General features: G+C 43.9%; 1 protein-coding gene across 7 annotated transcripts in view; it reads left to right on the forward strand.

Annotated features, from left to right (window-relative positions):
- Window positions 1-22,799, forward strand: part of DNAJB6 (DnaJ heat shock protein family (Hsp40) member B6) — an 84,956-nt gene that overhangs the window by 31,819 nt on the left and 30,338 nt on the right. For 4 of the 7 annotated variants that reach the window (XM_025381251.1, XM_025381250.1, XM_025381253.1 and 1 more), the window contains 5 exons: window positions 163-222; window positions 1,016-1,126; window positions 15,700-15,831; window positions 18,308-18,449; window positions 19,013-19,083. In XM_025381251.1, coding sequence (XP_025237036.1) covers window positions 163-222; window positions 1,016-1,126; window positions 15,700-15,831; window positions 18,308-18,449; window positions 19,013-19,083 — 516 coding nt within the window. The remainder of the gene's footprint in view (window positions 1-162; window positions 223-1,015; window positions 1,127-15,699; window positions 15,832-18,307; window positions 18,450-19,012; window positions 19,084-22,799) is intronic. The other 3 variants (XM_025381252.1, XM_025381256.1, XM_025381257.1) reach the window with 3 other exon arrangements.

The raw sequence follows: 22,799 nt of genomic DNA on the forward strand, positions 1-22,799 counted from the left end.
GGGGTTTCACCATGTTAGCCAGGATAGTCTCGATCTCCTGACCTCGTGATCCACCCGCCTCGGCCTCCCAAAGTGCTGGGATTACAGGCTTGAGCCACCGCGCCCGGCAAATTAAGGGTTTAAAAGGAACTTGGCCTTACTGACTTTTCTTTAAATTTTTAGCTAAGAAACGGGACATCTATGACAAATATGGCAAAGAAGGATTAAATGGTGGAGGAGGAGGTAAGTACATGAGTTTTTTCTTTGAAGACAAATGGTCTTGGCAAGTAAGTTGAGTTTGTAAATCACGAGTCTCTTGGTCAGAGTCTATTTTGTATCAGTAAATAGAGATGCAACCTAGAAAGCATACTAAATTGGGGAGAGGACAGAGAAATTGATAGCATTTAAAAATCTTTTGTGAGACTAGAAGTATATGTTGATGTACTTCTTATAGGTAGGATACAATTTGTAACCATACTGCAATATATTGTGAACGTACACCCTTAGATCAGCACTTGACGTTATGTCAAAATTATCTTAAGGGTTTGAAGAGCAGATTTTCCTGAAAAGCTAAAATAATGACCTTGTAGGGCCTATACTTTGTCTCCAAAAGTTCCCATGGTCACTGGGCTGTGACCAGCCTCCCTTGGAATGTTGGGAAATTATTGCTCCAGATCCACTGGGGCCACATGGCAGCTTCTGTGGCTCCAGGAGGCCAGTCGTCGAAGTGGATGCAAATACTCTTGGTTGGTAAACCTTCATAACAAATCATAAAAATGGTGTGTAATGTTACATGCCGATCATGGGTTTAGAGATGTGGAAAAGTAGTCTCAATATCTGCACTCGTGTCATCAGTGCTGGGCACACTCACTTTCAATCAGTACAGGACTCATGTTTTGAATTACAGAGAACTTCAGGTTTATGAAATGTTTTTTTTTTATTAGATCATGATTTGTATAATGTTCTGTCAACAAAGAATTCTTTGCCTACAAAACACCAAAATTCATAAACTAAAAGCTGTGTTGTATTTGTGCAGGTGGAAGTCATTTTGACAGTCCATTTGAATTTGGCTTCACATTCCGTAACCCAGATGATGTCTTCAGGGAATTTTTTGGTGGAAGGGACCCATTTTCATTTGAATTCTTTGGTAAGTTAATCATGTGGGTTGACTTGGTGTGTGTCCATGACCCAAGTGAGGGTGAGGGCTTAGTATGACCTTTCTGTTGAATTAACATTGTGTTTTAGGCTGGGCGCGGTAGCTCGTGCTTGTAATCCCAGCACTTTTGGAGGCCGAGGCGGGCAGATCACCTGAGGTCAGGAGTTCAAGACCAGCCTGACCAACTTGGAGAAACTGCATCTCTACTAAAAATATGAAAGTAGCCGGACGTGGTGGTGCATGCCTGTAATCCCAGCTACTTGGGAAGCTGAGACAGGAGACACACTTGAACCTGGGAAGCAGAGGTTGCGGTGAACTGAGGTCACGCCATTGCATTGTTGCCTGGGCAACAAGAGCGAAACTCCCGTCTCAAAAAAAACAAAACAAAACATTGTATTTTGTCGTGAAACTTTGTGTTTAAGGCAGCATTGGACTAGCCTGGGCAACATGGTGAAACCCTGTCTCAACAACAACAAAAAAACCCACAAAAAATTAGCTCAGTGTGGTGGTGTGTGCCTGTGGTCCCAGCAACTTGGGAGACTGAGGTGGGAGGATTGTTTGAACCTGCAAGGTCGAGATTGGGCCACTGCACTCCAGTCTGGGTGACAGAGCAAGACCCTGTCTGAAAAAAAAAAAAAAGCAGCACAGGGGCTGTAAAATCTTTTCTCTTCTTCGTCTTTGAAAATTTGTTTTGAAGTTACAACTTGAAAAATTAAAATAATAAAGGGTTTAATGTATTTTTTTTTCTTTGTTATGTATGGCCCTAGTTAACTTGCTTTTGCCCTCAGGTGAGACAGTGGTAAGGGCATGGGTGCTGGTGTCTTGGAAATGTTGTTTCCCATTGAACAACCAATTTGTGTGTGAATTTGCCACATCATATTCCTGTTAAAATCATTAAGCATCATAGTACTGTTTGCAAGACCTTTCATCTGTGAACATTGTGTGTGAGGACCGTTGTTGAGAGTTTGCTGAAAGGCACCTCTGGAGCAAGACTGCGGAGGCCTTTGCTGAGGAGAGAATAGTTTTGTTAAGGGAGACAGTGCTGTTATAGCTGCTGTGTGATTGTAGGAAAATGGATTTCTTATCGACAGCATTTCAGTCCTGATGCCTGGTCCTAGGCTTTGGTGTGTGTCTTGGGCACAGTTTGGGTCAGGCACTTTTGTTAGTTGTCTCCTGTTAGTCTTCTCACCCACCAACCACTGGGACTTCCTGTGTGATGCGGTGGGTGACCTGAGAGGTCAGGATTAAACGTGTACTCCTGTAGCTGTTTTTGTCTTTTGACTTATTGAGAGGGAAACACATTGTGTGTTTACTTCCTTCATTGCCTGGAGCATGGGTGAAGAAACTGACCACCACCTGCAACCCCCAGGAGGGAAAGAGAAGAGCAGTTGTGTCTGCAGATAGTATAGGGGAGACACGTGGAGCCCCTGCCTGCCGCAGACTGTGAAGATTGTGCTTCTTTATAGAAGCATAGTCACTCATATCTGGTAGGTCTTGGGCCTTTTGCATGGTGCAGTTCTTCAGTGTATCTCAAATGGGGATTCAAAGAGGTTGTCCTTACACCTTATTATGGGCTGGGTGGCTTGAAGAGAGCCCCTTTCTGAGGGAGGAAGGACAGTCAGTGGCCTCAAGCATTTTCAGGGAAACTGAAGCTAAGCGGGGGATTTCAGATTAGGGGACCGGGAGACTGGTCTGCCCATTTTTGAAGTGCATTTGCTGTAATCGCTGCTGCCATCAGCAGAAACAGAACTCAAGAAAGAACCATGTTTACATCCTTCCCTCACTGACCCTCACAGGCATGAAATCTTCCTCTAAGAGACCATCTCTGTCTTAAAAATGGCCTTTGCGTCTTGCTGTAGCCTTCAGCAAACTGCATTTGTTGCTTTGCCGGACAGGGCAGTGTTGGGGTTGAAGTCCTGTGTTCTGATCCTTGATTCTCATGGTGACCAAGCGAGGAGGAAGTCCCACTCTTCCAACACCTTGGCTTCTATTCTAGGGCATGTGAGGTGAAAAAGGCTGTCCTCTCAGTGTCTGAGACCGGACGTCTTAAACAGGCACTTTCTTAACATTATCATTCAACAGGCCCTTTCTTAACATTATTATTATTTTTAATTCAAAGGGGAAAGTCCCTTAGTGACTGAATTGTAGCCAATTTTTGTTTTCCTTGGGGAAAATAATCTGATACACCAACCCATAGAGCAATTACTTGTAAAAGTATAGAGATTTTTTTTTTTTTTTTTTGAGACGGAGTCTCGCTCTGTCACCCAGGCTGGAGTGCAGTGGCCGGATCTCAGCTCACTGCAAGCTCCGCCTCCCGGGTTTACGCCAGTCTCCTGCCTCAGCCTCCCGAGTAGCTGGGACTACAGGCGCCCGCCACCTCGCCCGGCTAGTTTTTTGTATTTTAGTAGAGATGGGGTTTCACCATGTTAGCCAGGATGGTCTCGATCTCCTGACCTCGTGATCCGCCCATCTTGGCCTCTCAAAGTGCTGGGATTACAGGCTTGAGCCACCGCGCCCGGCCAGGTATAGAGATCTAATTAGATATGAGTGAATATGGGAGCTTTTACCTCTAGTCAAGGAGAGAGGTGCTAGTCTTACTGAAACGCTGCACTGTTAAATGCTCCATTTTGCATACAGACCTGCTTTAAGACTAGGTACCCTGTGTTTCCCATGATGAGTGTGGCAGTGGTACTTGTTCATTCCGTTCTTGCAGGTGTTCTAGATGACTTCCATTTTCAGGCTCTCAGGATTTACACACAGGAGAAGCTGCTACTCCGTGGCTACTGTATGTATGTAGTCACTGTGCAACCTGCTGGCGGCGTGTTTAGTGTAGATGGGCGTGGATGCAGAGCGAGAGCGATTTCTGCCTATTAATGATGTTGTTCAGGGGTCAACACCGTGGTCTATGGCCTGTTATGAACTGGCCTGTTAGGAACAGGAGGTGAGCGGCGGGCAGGCGGCCAAGCATTACTGCCTGAGCCCCACCTCCTGTCATATCAGTGGCAGCATTGGAGTCTCATGAGGGCACGAACCCTGTTGTGAACTGCACATGCGAGGGACGTAGGTTGCGCGTTCCTTATCAGAATCCAGTATCTGAAACCATCCCACCTCCCGCTCTGTGGACGAATTGTCTTCCATGAAACCAGTCCCTGGTGCCAAAAAGGTTGGGGACTGCTGCTGATAAACCATATTTACTAGACCTGGTGTATTTTTCATGTGACAAAAAAGTAGTTTAAAATCTGTAAGATATTTCTGAGCTGCACTTTACATTTATCAGAATGTAGAACCCCTGCCGTACTTCAGACCTCCCTCATGATAGGTGGGGAAGGGTGAAGTGGGTGCCGGGTGTTGGACACACGGTATGCAGGTCTGTGCCTGAGCACCAGGCAGTTGCTCATTGTCACGCTGTGGCCAAGGAGACTTGGGCCTGGGGCCTGTGGGTGTGGAACCTGTCCTTCACAGCAGAAGCCCTCCAGGAGAGGCCGTGGAAGCGGATTCAGACACCAGCCTGGAAAGGAATGCTGCCTCTGAATCGGAGGGTACAATCAAAACTGCTGAGGCTAGGTGACTGTTGAAATTTCCAGAATATGGAGCACGTGAAAATGAGCTCTTGTCAAATGTTAATCAGGAAAGTTAATTAATAGGCAGTGGACCTGTTTGAATTAGGATGATCTCTTTATGTTATTCTTGGAGGACCCTGTTGCTCAGTGAAGTGATGCTCTAAGTTAGGAAAGAAAGGGTACCTGATAATAGTGCCTTTTGATCCCGTTAGTCATAGCAGGCATTACCGTCTGGGAAAAGCCTGTGGGTTTAACTTCACAGTTTTATTTATATTCTTGGAAAGCCAAAGCTAACCTTTAGGGTTTCCAGAGAGGCCTTTTATTTTAGCAGTGCAGCAAGTTTTTCCTTTGTAAAGCATCACTCTGGTACGAATGATGCTCCATAGCAATAGAGGGGGAGTCCTGTGGTATGTAGCACCAAGGGAAGCAGACTTTTTGGAGGAAAAATGAGTGCATTGAGGATAGTAACCTGACTTTCTGACGTGTGATTAAATGATGGTGGTGAGTCAGTCATTTTACTCTCCCAGGGTGTGAGGATGTGGCCAGTGAGGACTTGGAGCCTAGTGAGGAGTTAGTGGAGCTGCCCGGGATGGAGGAGGCCACAGAGGACAGCCCCAGTGAAGAGAACAGTGAGGCCTTGGATGTGATGATATCCAGTGAGGACCTGGCACTCCAGTGAGGTTGAGGCCTGCATAGGATATAACTGGGGCCTGGGTGAGTCCCTCAGCGAGGAGCTGGAGCTCATATCCAGCAAGGACGGGGCCAGCCCTAGGGGCACAGAGGAGCTCAATGAGGAGTGCGAGGAGCTGCTGAGTGAGGAGGAGCACAGTGGGCCAGAGCTGGGGCGCTGCCGGCACCACCATAAAGTGTCAAGGAGCTGTCCGGGCTGGACTGACTTACAGGGTATCTAGAATAAAATGGTTTCCTCTAATGCCTTGATACTGTCCTTGGTCAGATGACCTCAGCTGCCTCAGAGATAGAACTAAAGAAGCAAAAGAGGGAGGTGGCAGTCCTGAAGCACTGGCCAGGCATCACTAGAAGCCAGAGCACAGACCCTGAAGGCAGCCTTTGGTCTCTGAGTTTGATCTGTACCACAAACCGGGGGCTTAAACAACCAAAACATATCATCTCCTAGTCCTGGAGGCTGGCGGTGTGAGACCCAGGTGCTGCAGGGCTGGTTGCCTCTGAGATTGGGGTGTGTCCTGTCCAGCTCTGAGGTGTGTCTTGTCCCGCTTCAGGCCCCTTCCCAGCTGTTCTTTCTGCGTTTGCAGATGGATGGCCCGTCCGATCTTCACATCATCTTCTCTGAGTCTGTCTCTGTGTCCAGTGGATTCAATGTTTTAGAGACAGCGGTCTCACTATGTTGCCTAGGCTGGCCTCGAACCGCTAGGCTCAAGCAGTCTTCCTTCCTCAGTCTCCCAAGTACTGACTACAGGCATGAACCACTGTGCCCAGCCACAAGTTCCCCCTTTTCATAAGGACATCATTTATATTGGATTAGTGCCCACTGTAATGATTTCATCTTAACTTGATAATCTACAAAGAGCCTATTCTAAGTAAGGTCACATTCACAGGTACTGGGGATTAGGATATCTTTTTTGGGGGGCGTGATTCAACCTTTAACATCGTATTTCTAGCGGGTAGATTTTTGTGCTAGTCTTTGAAATTCACAGCCAAGCAGCAAATTTTGAAAGGTGAAAGGAGGAACCTGTAAAGTTAGACATGTGCCCCCACCCCCAGCTCCGAGACAGAGTTTTGCTCTGTCACCGAGGCTGGAGTGCAGTGGCGCGGTCTCAGCTCACTGCAGCCTCTGCCTCCCAGGTTCAAGCGATTCCCTTGCCTCAGCCTGCCAAGTAACTGGGATTACAGGTGCCCACCACCACACCTGGCTAATTTTTGTATTTTTAGTAGAGATGGAGTTTCACCATGTTGGCCAGGCTGGTCTCGAACTTCTGACCTCAGGTGATCTGCCCACCTCGGTCTCCCAAAGTGCTGGGATTACAGGTGTGAGCCACCATGCCCGGCCAGAGTTAGACATGTTAATGAGAGCTAGAAGTTAGGGGTCAAGTACAGGCATGGGAGTGGCACAGCAGATTGGATGTGTGTGTGCTGGTGACCTGGACCCACTGTCATTGCACAGTGCTACAGCAGTTTGTTTGTAATGAGTGTTCTTTGATTACTGAAGGACAGAGTTCATACGCATGCACACCTACACACAGGTCACTTAGAAGACGTTAAGGAGTCTTTTAAAATACGCATAAAAAATCACATATTAAGCTGGGCGTGGTGGTGCACCGCTGTAATGCCAGCAGCTGGGGAGGCTGAGGTAGCAGATTCCTTGAGCCCAGGTGTTCGAGTCTAAGCTGGGAAAAATAATGAGATGACGTCTCTAAAAATTTAAGAAAAAAAGATTAAAAAACGAAACCATGATGTACGAGACTGGTTTCTGGCTAAAGTTGTTGGAACTATCCTTGTGTGTAATTTCACATGGCCATGAAGCAGCGGGCAGTCCCACACGCTCTTCCCCTCATCTGGTGAGTTTCTTGGAGACGATGCCAAACCCATATATGGTTGTGTGCATATCTGAGAACTCCTCATGTCGAGAAAGAGCTGGTTTTTGGAAGTATCTCTTTTTTTTTGAGATGGAGCCTCACTCTGTTGCCCAGGCTGCAGTGCAGTGGTGCGATCTTGGCTCACTGCAAGCTCCACCTCTCGGGTTCAAGTGATTCTCCCGTGTCAGCCTCCCAAGTAGCTGGGATTACAGACATGCGCCACCATGCCTGGCTACTTTTATATTTTTAGTAGAGACAGGGTTTCTGCATGTTGATCAGGCTGGTCTTGAACTCCTGATCTCAGGTGATCCACCCACCTCAGCCACCCAACGTGCTGGGATTACAGGCGTGAGCCACCGTGCCAGGCCCTTCATTTCTACTTAAAATTATTCTGGCTAGTGAGGATGGTGCCCATGTTAGTGATCTGCAGCTTCTTCGGTGCTGTTTTTCAGTACACACTTGGTAATTTTAGGACCTTTGTTTCCTCTGATCTCCTTCCTTAAATAGGGAGAGGAAATGGTTCCCTGAAACGGTCATTTTGAGAATTTTCTCTGCTGTGAGAACTGAGGCTCTGACTACCCCCCTAGAAGGCTTGAGCCATGCCATAGGAGTTTGTGTGCAGTGTTTCTTTGGTGGTTCCTCCCCTGTATTTTGTGGTGTTGGTCTCCCTTGCAGGTCTTTGTATAGTGTTTGGTTCACATTGTTGGCATGACAGTCAGCTGAGCAAGACGTTGCGTGAGTCCTTTGTCGGTTTGTGGGTTTTCGCGTCATCTGTTTCCAGTGGGATTTTGGTCCCTGGTGAACTTGTGGACAACTCCAGAGATTGAGATAGTTGCCGTGTCTGTAGTGCTCCCAGGAGGAGATGTTCTGGGACTGTAGGTGCAAGAGGTAGGAAGAGTGGTTTAAACTTGAGGCTGCAGCAGAGCTAAGACTATGTTGGGCTTTGACAGGTTTAGGGAATACCAGCATTTACAGGAAGTATGATGGTGTAGGGGACGGTGAGGTGGAATGTGTGACGGTGGAGGACAGATGAATCGGCCGTCTGCGAGTAGGGCTCAGAAAAGAGCCCGGAGCCTGCTGCTGTTCTGGTGGTTTCTTGCCTGAGGAATGAGGACTGTGGCTGGGAGGAGGCCCATTCCTCCTGACGCCAGGGTTCCTCATCTCTTGTTGGCCTTCTTGTATTTGAAATAGAATAATTTGATTCCAGTGTATTGTGGATTCTTTGACTTTGATAGATTTTTGTAACTTTTGGGAAACAGATTGCTCTAACCAGACCTAGGATGTAATTAGAAATTATACTTGTAATACAAAACAATTGTATGGGAAGCTGAAAATAGTGGTGTTCATTTAACAAATATGGTGTGCCTGCTGTTTAGTGCCAGGCACTATTCTAGGTGCTGGTTCGGCAGTGGAGAGAAACACTGAAGCTCTGTTCTCAGGGTTTGCGGTTCAGGGCAGAGCTCTGGTCGTGTTCTTCATTTATTGCCATTGCATATTGTATTCCAGATTCCTAACAGTTATGTTATTTGCTGCTTCAGAAAATGTGAGTGACACCATCAAAACATGCGAGTTGTAGTAAATGAGTGCCTGGTTTTGAGAGGAGTTTGGAGAGCAGAGGAGTCTGTGTCTTTCATGCTTGGCTTTTGAATCTCAAGCGTTTCTCACTTTTGAGGGTGGCTGTTTAGGTTTTAGCTTTGGAACTTCAGGAGAGAGTGATATTGTCCTTTGTTTGAAATAGCCATGATGCTTTTTCAATTTTGTTTTGCTGTCATCTTTTTGTTCCAGCTTTTCTGTGCACTTGGGGAGTTGACAGTGAAATCATGACAGCAGGCCTCTCCTGGTCCGTGGGGTGGGGGTGTGCTGAGGAAGGGCGAGCTTAGTTCTGCCCTGCACTGTGCTGCTGTGAGATGAAAGCGGTTGGTGGGAATCCCCTTCGCTTTGTTGTTAAGCTGTTCCTGTTCCGTCACGTTCTCATGCTTGGTAAAGCTCAGAGAAAATGTGTGGGTTTAAAATATGTTCTCCACTTCCTCAGTGTTTTTCAGGTTTGTATGTGTGTAAATGTTTGTTACATGTGTTTTGTGGTCAGTTTTCTCACACTGTTCAATTCATTGTATATATATTTTTTGTTCATACATTTGTGACTGTTCTTTAGATTGTTGGTTTAGGATCTCGTTAATGTTATGGGCCCCTTCGTGAATTGGTCTTAGTATTCCTCAGGGAATAGCATGGTATTGCAAAGTTTTAAAGAAGCTCTTGCTATACGATGCCCAGAACATGGAAATGAAGAGAGTGTCACTGAAGAGAGTCGAACTGTGTAAAATATTTAAAGAGGTGTATTCTGAGCCAAATAGAAGTGACCATGCTGGTGACGCAGCCTCAGCAGTCCCGAGAACATGTGTCCAAGTGGTCAGGGTGCAGCTGGGTTTATACATTGTAGGGAGGCATGAGACATCAATCACATCACACCTGTAATCCCAGCACTTTGGGAGGCCGAGGTGGATGTTGAGGTCAGGAGTTTGAGACCAGCCTGGCCAACATGGTGAAACCCTGCCTCTACTAAAAATATAAAAATTAGCCAGTTGGGGTGGCAGGCGCCTGTAATCCCAGCTACTCGGGAGGCTGAGGCAGGAGAACTGCTTGACCCGGGAGGTGGAGGTTGCAGTGAGCTCAGATCGCGACACTGCACTCCAGCCTGGGCAACAGAGCGAGACTCCGTCTTGGGGGCAGGGAAGACGTTTTTTGGCTCAGAAAGGCAGGACCGCTCAAAGCAGGGGCTTCCAGACTGTTGGTGAAAGAAAACATTTTCTGGTTGACAATTGGTTGAGTTTGTCTAAAGACCTGGGTCATAGAAAAAAAATGTTCAGGTTAAGATATAAGATTGTGGAGAAGGTTCCTTTGAAGTCTCATAGTGACTGCCCTTAGAGACAATAGATGACAAATGTTTCCTTTTCAGACCTTTAACATGTTCTAGACTTTGAGTTAATCTCTTCAGGATTGGGAGGGCCTGGAAGAAAAAGATATAGCTATGTGAATAGACTCTTGATAGATGCACATTTTCCCCGACAAAGGACGGCTTTGCAAGGACAATTTCAGATGGTTTGTAGGACACGACTCCCAGGCCCCTTAGGAATTTGGGCAAGATAAAAAATCAGAACTTAGTCCTCAAGAGTTAAATCCTAATGCAGTCTGTTTCAAGTAATGTTTGTACCTCAGGATTCAAAGTTAAGGTTTGAAGACCCATGTAAAGAGATGCTTCTAAAGATTGATGAACATACATGTTTTGCTTTGCAGCATCTGCGTGAGTCTAGAGAAACTGCCAGTGGGGGAGAAACGTGTATTACAAGGAAGGTGCTCAAGACTCTAAGCCTCACCACTGTGGAGGCTAGCCAGTAAAACCCGTCAGAGCTGGAGCAGTCTCCTCCCCTGGGGTGGGGTGGTGTGGGGTGGGGATCCCCGGCCCCCAGGTGATTGGATGAGGCCCATCCACATTAGGGAGGCAACCTGCTTTACCAGTCTCCCGATCCAAATGCTAATCTCATCCAGAATCACCCAGAAGGATGTTCGGCTCAATATTTGGGAACTCTGTGCATGGATGGCCCAGTCAGCCTGAACATGAAATCAACCATGTGTCCATCTCTTGTCAACTTGGCACCCATATGCATTTCCTTAACTCAGGCTTAATCTTCAAGTGAAGACAAGAGCAAGGTTATAGCCACCTAACATGATACCACTATCCTACAGACAACCAAAAGCGCACTAGCCACTTACCTAGTGGAGGTCACGTTCCCCTGTGATACTTATGGTTCTACTTGATACGGGGTAACTTAATAGGCAGTAGTACGTGTATGTTACATAAGAGGATAAGAGAGGGAAGAAAACTGATACGTGCTTAACTATAACATGCATAGATTATATATGACAAATACTGGTCACAAAATAAGCAGGAAATACTCCAAGCATTGATGGTCCTCTTTCCTGTAACTGATTCTGTGGACACAGCCACTTTCTTCCACTGCCCATTCTGTGGTCCTGTGGCCTTCAGCAGGCACCTCACTGGTTGTGGTTCTTCCTGGTGAGGTAAAGTAAAAAAGAAGTCTATAGCACATTTGATTAACAAGTGTCTTAAGATTTATTTCTAAAGTATAGAAGTATGATCAGTATAATCCAAAAGTAATAACACATGCTGGGTTTAAAAATTTGAAAATGGGAGTGAGGTGTGAGGAGAAGGAGGTCTTGCCCCTCCGCCCCCAGTTGGAGCCCCATGGGAGTGTTGTAGCACGTTCTGTATAGTTAGGATGCCCACAGGCCTCCCTGCCTCTCTCCAGCTCTGCTAGCCAGGGACACTTCCAAGTCTGCATTTCACAGGCTTGCTCACCTCTGCGTGGTTATTCTCACATCAGTAACAGTTGCACACTCAGCAGCTTCGTTCTGCGTTTGGGATGAGTTGAGTGCCCTGACGTAGAATTGCTGGGTTGAAGGTTTTTATGATAAAAATATTGGTCTTATTTTGGGGGCTGAAGGTTTTAAAAGCTTAATACATACTTCTAGGTTGCTTTTCAAAACGACAGAAAGCGGCGCGTGATAAGTAGCTCTTCCTTGAAATAAGGACTTGTCTGATCCCAACTTTTAACTATATGTAGTTATAAGTATTGAAATTATTTTAATGTTTCTTAACACTGTATTATAAATGAGACTTCATTTTTAGGGTAACTTGTGATTTTAATATTTGAAATTATAGGAGTTAAAATTCAGTGAATACCTGAATTGTAAAAAATTATATTTAAGCTATAAAATGTCAGTAGAGAAATAAGCAAGATAAAGATTTTTTTAATACAAGAAAATGGAACTGAAAAGCGTTGGCCTTCTCATAACATACTTACTCAACCAGCTTTTGAAGTAGCTTCTGTAGATGATGACTTTATAATTATGAATGTCCTCGTCTTAATTTAGCCTAGAATTGAAACCAGTTAAAATAACTTGGCTAGTACTGCTATCACTCAGACACTGGTTCAAGATGCATCCAAAAGCTCAATGCCTTGTGGACAACTAAGGGTTTAGTTGCCATGGATTTAAAGAAATTGTGACTAAACCAATCTGTTAACATTGATAAATGGGAAATTGCAGAAGGATATAGACGTTGTAGAGTGTGTAAAAGTAACGGTTTAGGGACTCAGGTATGGCCAGTGAGACTGGCCACACGAGTGCCTTTCTTTGGATCTCATTGTCACACTCTTACCCAGGTTGGAGTGCAGTGGCTGTTGACAGGTGTGATCATAGCTCCCTGCAACCATGGATTTCTGGGCTCAGCAGTTCTGCCTCAACCTCCCAAGAAGCTGGGACTAAAGATGTGTACCACCACACCTGGCTAATTTTTAAATTTATTGTAGAGAAGTGGTCTTGTTATGTTGCCTAGGTTGGTCTTGAACTCCTGACCTCCAGGGATGTCTCCTGTCTTGGCCTCCTTAGGAGCTGAAACTGCAGATATATGCTAATGTCCTCAATTTATGGTAATGCAGAAATGCCTTTTGTTTTTGAGATGGACTCATGTTCTCTTGCATGCAGTGGCGCGATCTCAGCTCACTGTATCCTCCACCTCTGGGATTCAGGCAGTTTTCGTGCCTCAGCCTCCTGGGTAGCTGAGACTGCAGGTGCCCATCACCACTCCTGGCTAACTTTTTTTGTATTTTTAGTACAAAATGTTGGCCAGGCTGGTCTCAAACTCCTGACCTCAAGTGATCTGCCTGCCTCGGCCTCCCGAAGTGCGGGGATTATAGGCGTGAGCTACTGTGGCCTCCTGGAAATGCTTTTTAAGGATCACCTCCTAGGGGAGATGAAGAGAGTTACTGTAGCATAATCAGTTTTAACTGTATTTGTAATGTTTGTTTCTTTACCTGGGAGGATATATTGTAGATATGTCAGATAACATATGTGACCCAGTGGTGTGCAGGCTATGGCTATAAAGTAGAAAGTTACTAAATAGAATGCTTGGATTTTATTTGAATTGGATGCAGTTTTTGTGTCCTAGAGAAATTCACAAAATGTGTTCCTAGTTTTAGATACAAGGTTATGATTTAACATCTTTGCTTTTGTTCTTTCTTGTCTTTGAGTAGAACAGTGGGGGACAGTAAGGTCTGTTTGCAAAGTACCTATGACCGTCTTCTTGTTTTTATGGGTGGGGGACATTGACTGTGGAATGTGGGCGGTAACTTGCAGTCAGTAACAGTTTGAGTAACTTCTTGTTGGCATCCTCGTTCTGCCATTCCTCCTCTAGGTCTCCACCTCACGCTGGCTTGTGGGCGGAGGGGCAGATTGGCGCATGGGGTGTCCGGGCACTGGTCGTGCATGCCTTCTTCCTCTTCTGTCTTCCAAAAGATAACCAGTGACCAGTTCTCCCAGTGTTTCTTTCTTTGGGACTCAATGTCTTGGGCTTGGCATTGGGTAAAGCCGACTGGCCAGTTTCATTCCGACGAGCTCTATAATAGTCCGGTGTGGACCTCTGTCCTCTCTGCTATGCAGAAGCTTCCTCAGCCTTTGCTCCTCTCACTATGTACTATTTGCTGGTCCTGGGGGTACCCAGCATCTCAGGGTTTTGACTGCCCACCTGTACGTCGATCCTTTCAGACTGGTCAGAGTCAGCCTCAGGTGCTGCTTTTCTCTAGTCGCTGAATTTTCTTTAGTAGGGACAAAGTCTTGCTATGTTGCCCAGCCTGGATTCAAACTCCTGAGCCCAAGGAATCCTCCCACTCAGCCTCCAGAGTAGCTGGATCAAGTCACTCTTGTTCATAACCTCAGTTGCTTCATGAGTCTCGATTTCTGCTTAATTTTAGTGCTTGTTGTTGTATCCTTGTGTGCTGCGGTATTTAGTGTTAACCTTTGTGACTCGAATGTATCTACTCCCTGCTTTGGTCACTCTGGCCTGCAAATAGGCCATACTAATTCTGTAGTTGGTTGTGGCTTGCCTTTGTCTTTATACCTTGCATGTGTTTATGTCTTAATGCATCTATTAGGATTCCTTGCTTTTATCATAGGTTTCCCATGTTTTCTGAAAAAATTACGGTAATTAATGCAGAACCCAGGTAAATTAAAAAGCTTTGTATACTTTATGAATTTTTAGTAAGTACGCATTGATTGATAACACCAACAGAGGAAAACAAAACAGTCAGTTCTGATCTCGATTTTCAGGAGCATTTTGTGTTTCCACTTGGCAGCGTGATGCTTCCTCACGTTGGTGATTTTCTGTTGAGACACCTTCAGGCGTAATCTTATGTCTGCTGGTTAACATTTGTTCAGAATTGATTTCAGCTAATCCTTAAAAGTTTTTTGAGACATCACACTTAGAATAAAAGGAATTTCCTTTGCCGAGGTTCATCAGGTATTTACTCTTAGTTTACGTGGCCACACCATTTTATTTTATTTTTTTTTTTGAGACGGAGTCTTACTCTGTCGCCCAGGCTGGAGTGCAGTGGCCGGATCTCAGCTCACTGCAAGCTCCGCCTCCCGGGTTTACGCCATTCTCCTGCCTCAGCCTCCCGAGTAGCTGGGACTACAGGCGCCCACCACCTCGTCCGGCTAGTTTTTTGTATTTTTTAGTAGAGACGGGGTTTCACTGTGTTAGCCAGGATGGAAGTGGCCACACCATTAACTTCTCTCTTTCTCTGTGTGTGTATGTGCATGTTAGGGTAATCCATTTTTCTGTTTGTTTCTGAATTGCTTTGGAGAAGGCAACTCAGACTCTTTAAGGAGTACAACAGCCTCAGTGTAAAGCTTTTCTCACTTTTCCAGTGGTCATAGCAGGAACAGCATCTAACAGGATCTCAGATCAGTGATGTGAGAAGAGCTGAGTTTGAAGTGCATGTTGATGCTCCATAAAGAATGTGTATATGTGCTGTTTTTAAATTAAGTCTGGTAATTTATTTGATATAAGGTATTGTAGTTTTATTTATTTATTTATTTATTTTGAGACGGAGTTTTGCTCTGTAGCCCGGGCTGGAGTGCAGTGGCCGGATCTCAGCTCACTGCAAGCTCCGCCTCCCGGGTTCCCGCCATTCTCCTGCCTCAGCCTCCGGAGTAGCTGGGACTACAGGCGCCGCCACCTCGCCCGGCTAGTTTTTTGTATTTTTAGTAGAGACGGGGTTTCACCGTGTTAGCCAGGATGGTCTCGATCTCCTGACCTCGTGATCCACCCGTCTCGGCCTCCCAAAGTGCTGGGATTACAGGCTTGAGCCACCGCGCCCGGCCTGGTATTGTAGTTTTAGTTGAATTAAACAGTTGGTGAAACTGTTGGTGAGGTAGTCTTTCAGTTACTCTGTAGATAAGCTCTTTTGTTACAACCTCATCTAAGTTTTTTGTTCCTGAATATGTTACAAACATCTATTTTCTCTTACTGTAGCTGTCACATGAGGAAAAAAACTTGAAAAAAGATTTCATAGTGTGTGTTTATGTTTGATTTTAGAAGACCCTTTTGAGGACTTCTTTGGGAATCGAAGGGGTCCCCGAGGAAGCAGAAGCCGAGGGACGGGGTCGTTTTTCTCCGCGTTCAGTGGATTCCCGTCTTTTGGAAGTGGATTTTCTTCTTTTGATACAGGTATTAAATCCCTAGGTTTAATTTCTGCTATCTTAACAGTGATTAGTACTTATAAGCATAATACTCTTTTAGAGTAATTTAAAATATGTGCATTGCTTTCGTAGAATAGCATTGTAGATTTGCCAGCTTTTTTTGGTATACAAGTCTATGCTTAATAACCTACATTTTCTCCTAATCTTCCTAAGAACGTTGTACTTGGAAATCTTCTCTTAATATAATAATCAAGGCCAGAATGTAATGAAATTCTTAGTTAACAAGGGGCAAAGTGTGTTCTGTGTCAGTAGGTGGAAAGTAACGCACTCGGGAAATCTCACTAACCTTCATGCTGTCTAACCTCCTTTGCAGTTAAAACAAAAGTACGCAAATAGGTAGCATCCCAGGAGTGTCCCACTGGATGGAATCGAAGGCTAGGCCTTAACACCAGCCCAGGCCAGGCTCACTCACTAGTGAAGTGTCAGCCTTGCTCACGTAGCTCTTCATAAGTGGAAACACAGCTTATAGACTGGAGTAATATGAATATGTATATAAACACACATTATATACCTGTGAGTTTAGCCTGAAGAATTAGCATCCCATTTTTCTCTGAAGCTTACCCAGTTTCTCTTCACAGAGGAGCTCTTTTTTTTTTTTTTTTTTTTAAATTTAAAAAGACAGAGTCTCACTTTTAATAAGTGCCACTCTTAGTGTAGTGGCATGGTCTCGGCTCACTGCAGCCTCCTGCCTCCTGGGTTCAAGTGATTCTTCTGCCTCAGCCCCCTGAGTAGCTGGGATTACAGGTGTGCACCAGCAGGCCCAGCTAATTTTTGTATTTTTAATGGAGACAGGGTTTTTGCCATGTTGGCCAGGCTGGTCTTGAACTGACCTCAGGTGGATCCACCTGCCCTGGCCTCCCAGAGTACTGGGATTACAGGCATGAGCCACCACTCCTGGCCTGGAGCTGCTGTTTTGATTCTCTCATTTTTATTTTTAAGCCTCCACGGTAAGAATTGGGAGAGCTTGTTACATAGGGTTCCTTCATAATGGTCAGAATTTTATTTTCTTTTAACATTGTGCTCATGCCATCTAGGTAAGTAGTGAATTCTGCTTGATTGGACCTCAGTTTTGATGTGCTTTCCCTCAGCAGATCCTCTCATTAGATACCATGGAATATGCTGACCACAGGTTAAGAAAACTAGTTAAAAATACCACGTAAATAGTCCTTTTTAAAAGTAATCAGTGGCTCCTGTGTGTGTGTGTGTGTGTGTGTGTGTGTGTGGTGGGGGTGTAAGCCTTCTCCACTTCTGAGGTGCCTTACAGAGTATCACAAGAATAAGTACTTAGCGAGGCTTGATCTAGACTGTTGCAGTGGTCACCAGCCACGTGTGGGTCCTGAGCCCTGGAGGCCTGGCTGCTCCAAATGGAGATCAGCGGGAGTGTGAAACAGTCATTGGGTTTCAAAGATGGAACATGGAAAACAGTATAAAGTATCACAAACGATTTGATTTTTTGTATTTCCAATTGAAATATTTTGGATATACTGTATTAAATACTGCAATTAATTTCACTAGTTTCTGCTTTTCAGTGAAGTCGTTAGAAAAGGTAAACTTAACATACCTGGCTCACATATTTCTTCAGTACGCCACTAGCACTAGACAGTATCTGGCCTTAGATGATTGAATCATGTTCAGAGGTATGCGTAATTTGTGTTAATGTGAACATTTTGGAAGCAGGACAAGTATTAAGCTCTAACCAGTAGACCAGCTTTAATATAAAAAAATAGGTTTGCTTTAGTGTGACTTGTGAAATTTTTCAGTGTCCGCACTGATACAGTGTCCATAATGTATAATTGAGAATGGTGTCCATGAACCGTAGAGACATAGGTTTTTCAGATGGATGCTTGTAGTATTCTTTCTACAGTTATTTTAGTTTTTTAATAATTTAGATTTTTATCCCCTGTGGTTCTTTGGTAAAGAGAAAGGAAGCCGGTTAGGTTTGCTGTTCTGCGGTGGTGAGGACATTCTGTTCTTGTGGGGTAAGGGTGTCCGTCACAGTCCGTGGAGTTTACAAGCCATGCCATAGCAAACAGAGCTTTGATACTGAGTCTGCTCTGCTGCTTGGAGCTTAATACCGGTCCCGGTTCCAGAATGTTCACGTTAACACAACGCATGTGCTGCGTGGTGCCAGGCAGACCACCCACAAGCTGGGGTGGTCTTTGCCATGTCAGAAAGGCTGCTCATGTCCAGCGAAGCTCTGCATGAGGAGAGGGTGAGAGGCTGCACTCTCGCGTTCCCCTAGGGTCCCCACTGAGGGATTTGAGACAGTCTTTCCCCCTGGGCATCCCAGCACTTCGGCTGAGGCCTTGCTAGTTGCATGGTTTATTACTCATCGGTTCTACGTCTTAACATTAAACAGTCTGCTACTGAATTTTCAAACTCTTGTCTTTGCATTAGTAGTTGACATATTTCTCTAAGCATTTTTCTTTTCTGTTTTCCTGTAGGATTTACTTCATTTGGGTCACTAGGTCATGGGGGCCTCACTTCATTCTCTTCCACGTCATTTGGTGGTGGTGGCATGGGCAACTTCAAATCGATATCAACTTCAACTAAAATGGTTAATGGCAGAAAAATCACTACAAAGAGGTACTGTGCTAATCTGCATTTCATATTTTTAGTAAGCGGGCATGATGTTTCACTGGTGCCATGCTGCACGTCTCCCAGAGTGTGAAGCAGAGCTTGTTGTGTGCTGCATCTGGCACCATGAAAATCATCTTCTCTCCAAATTCATTAATTAAAGCTCTTCCTCTTAAATTTTACTTAACTGTTGATTTATTAGAGGGGATCTTTAATGTAAATAAAAGATAAGTTGTAAATAAAAGATAATAACTTAAGTGTAACAAGTTTCTGCAGCTTTGTTAAGATGACTGAATGGAGAATCTTTAATAGTAAAGCCTTTACTGTTTTATAGCCTCTGCTTGTATTTAGCATCCACCTGTACAGTATTTGAGACAATTTATTTTGTCAGGTTAATTCTGTTTTAGGAAAGGAAGACGTATTGTTCACAGGTTGGCTTCAGCCGTGTTTTTACAGCCTGAAAATTACTTATATTCATGGTGTATTTCAGTAATGTCCTTAAAAAACTTAGTTACCCTCACACATGTATTTACTTTACCGGAAAGGTTTTTAAATGAATTTTTTTCCTACAGAATTGTCGAGAACGGTCAAGAAAGAGTAGAAGTTGAAGAAGACGGCCAGTTAAAGTCCTTAACAATAAATGGTAAGGAGCAGCTGCTGCGCTTGGATAACAAGTAATTCAACGCACGCGCTTAACAGAAATGTTAAACTATAACAAGCACCATTTGAGGATTAACAGGAACATTTTTTTGAAGATTTCAAACGAACTCAACTTTCAGTATAATTGTACCTAAAGTATTTATAAACAGCTCATCGGAGCCTCTATTTGTCATAGACTTTTGAGTTTATTGTTGGGACCACATAATAGGACCATTTTTTTTTTTGTCTTTAAAATTGTTGTAAATCTCTGTATGCACTTTGCTTTTTTATTAAACGTACTCCAAGGTGAGTCTTGACTCTTTAGTGTAGGACAAGATTGTACACTAACACCAGCATGGACCTGCTTTTCATTGTGTCTGAAATGTGAGCCACGTAGTGTCGGCCTGCTGTGAAGTTAACATTACCAGGACGATTCTTCTACAGAAATAATTTCAATTTTTTTCAGTATTTAGTAGTGAAAGATATTAATGCATTAATGGTAATACATTTCTGGTTTAATATAAATTAAGGATGTTTTCTAGTTGTGCATGAATGCTGGCAACTTAGTAAGTTTTGACAATTGTTTAAATATGTAATGTTAAGCTTAGGTTTAAAAAAGTAAAGCTGGTAAACTGGGTCTTTGTCATTTGCTTTAAAAAAAAAAAAAAAGAAAATAAATGCGAATGTGTTGGTGCATTCTTCCTGAGTGGGATCTGGAGCTTTTTTGTGTCTGTGTATGATTTGTGCCTGGGCTTCTAGTGTCACTTTAATAGCGTTTCGTGCTATTATGCTGCACCTCAGTTACATGTAGACATTTTCTTCAGTATATTTGAAGTATATGAAGATTTTCATATTGTAAGTTGCGATTTAGCAATTGATCAAACATTTAATTATGGTAACATTTCTACAGGAGAGGGAAGAAACCATTGTATAATTTTTCATTCTTAAAGTATGTTCTAGTTTTTAGGATTTGATGTAAGATCACTTATGGAGCCGGGCACAGTAGCTCACTCCTGCAATCCCAGCACTTTGGGAGGCGTAGGCGGGTGGATCACCTGAAGTCAGGAGTTCGAGACTAGCCTGACCAGGATGGTGAAACCCCTGTCTCTACTGAAAAATTAGCTGGGCGTGGTGGCAGGTACCTGTAATCCCAGCTACTTGGGAGGCTGAGGCAGGAGAATTGCTTGAACCCGGGAGGTGGAGGTTGCAGTGAGCCAAGATCATGCTATTGTACTCCAGTCTGGGAGGCAGAGCGAGACTTCATCTCCAAAAAAAAAAAAAAAAAAAAATCACTTCTGGACAGTATGCATGGGACAGTCATGGAATGATTTAGGAGTGAGCAAAAATAAAGGTCTTTTGTTTCTCAGTTTGTAATACCTTTCATGATTGCCATTGGTAACTAGAATCCTAGCTGTAGTGAATATTGAACTAGATTTAGACTGGATTTAAAACTTTTGTTTTGGAACTAAATAGTGTGAAAACTGCTAGAAGGACGGGCGGGTCCCTGACAAACAGCGCTTTCCATCCATGCTGGCTTTGCAGGAGGGCATAGAGATTGCTCAGGATATGCCAGAGCATTTAAGGAACCTGATGTACTGTTTCTGAAAATAAGTAAAAAATATTTTAAGGAATTTCATAGGAGCTCAAAAAAGCATAGCAACAGTTAAGTATTTGGGGACAGTTGAACTACAAGAAGAAGAACGAGTAATGTGCTTGTCTGTTGTGTCGGAAATAACCCAGCACACGGCACTTCGTGTCTCTGGATAAGGTAGGTATGCAGCCATGGCACATGCGGGAAAGCGGGACAGCGCCCTGTAGTGTTGGAAATCCCACCTCACAACTAGCATTGTGGGGTCATAGAGTGCGCTTTTGTTTATGCTATCAGGACGGGTGGCTTCTTTGTTACTAAATGAGAAATTCAAGTAGATACTTTGGACTTCAGGGTTTTATATTTTTCATAAGTGGGTGGGATGAGTCAATGCAGCAGCCTTGAGACATCCAGGGATGTCCAGAAAGACCAGGAAAAGGAAGACAAGTCTTGACCTGTAATTGTTAAACTAGGAAGCAGTTTGCTATAGCTTTGGTGCTGCAAAAGTTTAGAATACATTTGGTTGTTCTAGACTTCGTGGAGTGTTTCATGCAACTCTGGCTGTGAACAGTCTACTCAACATGGTGTTACAGGTAAAATATGTTTGACTCCTAAGAAATCTTTCTGGTGAAAACTTTTTTTGAGGGAGAGGGAGCATTCATTTGTACTTGGGAAGGTTACTGTTTTTTTAAGTTTTGAGATAGTCTTGCTGTGTCATCCAGACTGGAGTGCAGTGGCATGATCTTGGCTCACTGTAACCTCTGCCTCCGGGGTTCAAGCGGTTCTCCTACGTCAGCCTCCTGAGTAGCTGGGATTACGGGTGCCTGCCACCACACTCAGCTAATTTTTGTATTTTTAGTAGAGGTGGGATTTCACCATGTTGTCAGGGCTGGTCTGGAACTTTTGACCTCAAGTGATCCATCCACCTTGGCCTCCCAAAGTGCTGGACAGGCATGAGCCACTGCGCCTGGCTGAGAAAATTACTTTTATTCTGTTTTTCCGTTGATAGAAGTGTAATTTTATTAAGTTACTAATAGAATAAAAAACCTATTTGTTGCTGTCAAATCTTACACCTTTGATTTTTAAACCCTGTTAAGATTATTCCTAGAGAATTCAGTCTAAGTGTGCATGAGAGCAGCTTTGAAAAGTTAGGAAATGGCTTTGAGCATTGACAGCATCACTCAAGTAAATGATGACTTGGAATAAGAATAGCATTTGATTTAAATTAGTTTCTGGTAAAGTCAACCGTCTCTTTACTTTCTGTAGTGTTAAGCGCCTTTGAAAATGGGAAGCTGAGCACTCCTTAATGGCACATACCTGGTTGTGCATGGCCCCATATGGTCCCAGCCATTCTGGGATGTGCGTCTGCTGTCTTTGGTTTGTGCTCAATGTCCCTGTTTGAGAGTCTTAAGTTTTATTTTTAAAGTCTTTAATTTTTAAAAATACTTCAATAGCTTTTGGGGAGGTGTAAGTGGTTTTTAGTGACGTGGATGCATTATATTATAGTGTTGAATTCTGAGATGTCGGTGCTGCTGTCGCCTAAGCAGTGTATGTTGTACCCAAACTGTAGTTTTTTAATCGCTGTTTGGCATCCTTTTGTCTGGAAGGCTCAATAATCTGTGTTTTTGTCATCTCCTATTTTCCTATTCCTTGTAGTTCCCCAGCCCCCGTTGGTTTAATTCAGTGATGGATTATTCCTTATATCTCTATCCTTTATAAAATTTAAGCTTTTTAAACTCCAGAGATTCCAGGCTTGATTTTGGAAACTCAGGGTTTTAAATCATCTGAAAGATGTCAGTCAATCTTGGCATCGTGGGTGACTCGCTCTTCCTCTTGGATGTCCTCCAGTAAGTAGCTTTTAGAAGTGGGTGGAGTTAGTGTCACCATTTGCTAAACTTACCTGTGCACCTGGCGTGCTGAAGTAAATGTTCCTTACAGTGTGGTAACGCTTGAGGAACATTGTGGGATGATTGTCTTTCCAATCCATTTTAGTTTCTGTTTGTTAATTAAAGCTTTAAAAATGCCTGCTTATCCTGTCTTGATTACCTTCTAGCTATCATTTCTCTTCAGGGAATACTGATCTTTTTTTTTTTTTTTTTTTTTTTTTTTTTTTTGGGGGGGGTTTTTCCTTT

This window comes from Theropithecus gelada, chromosome 3, assembly GCF_003255815.1.
Source record: "Theropithecus gelada isolate Dixy chromosome 3, Tgel_1.0, whole genome shotgun sequence".
NCBI classification, from domain to species: domain Eukaryota; kingdom Metazoa; phylum Chordata; class Mammalia; order Primates; family Cercopithecidae; genus Theropithecus; species Theropithecus gelada.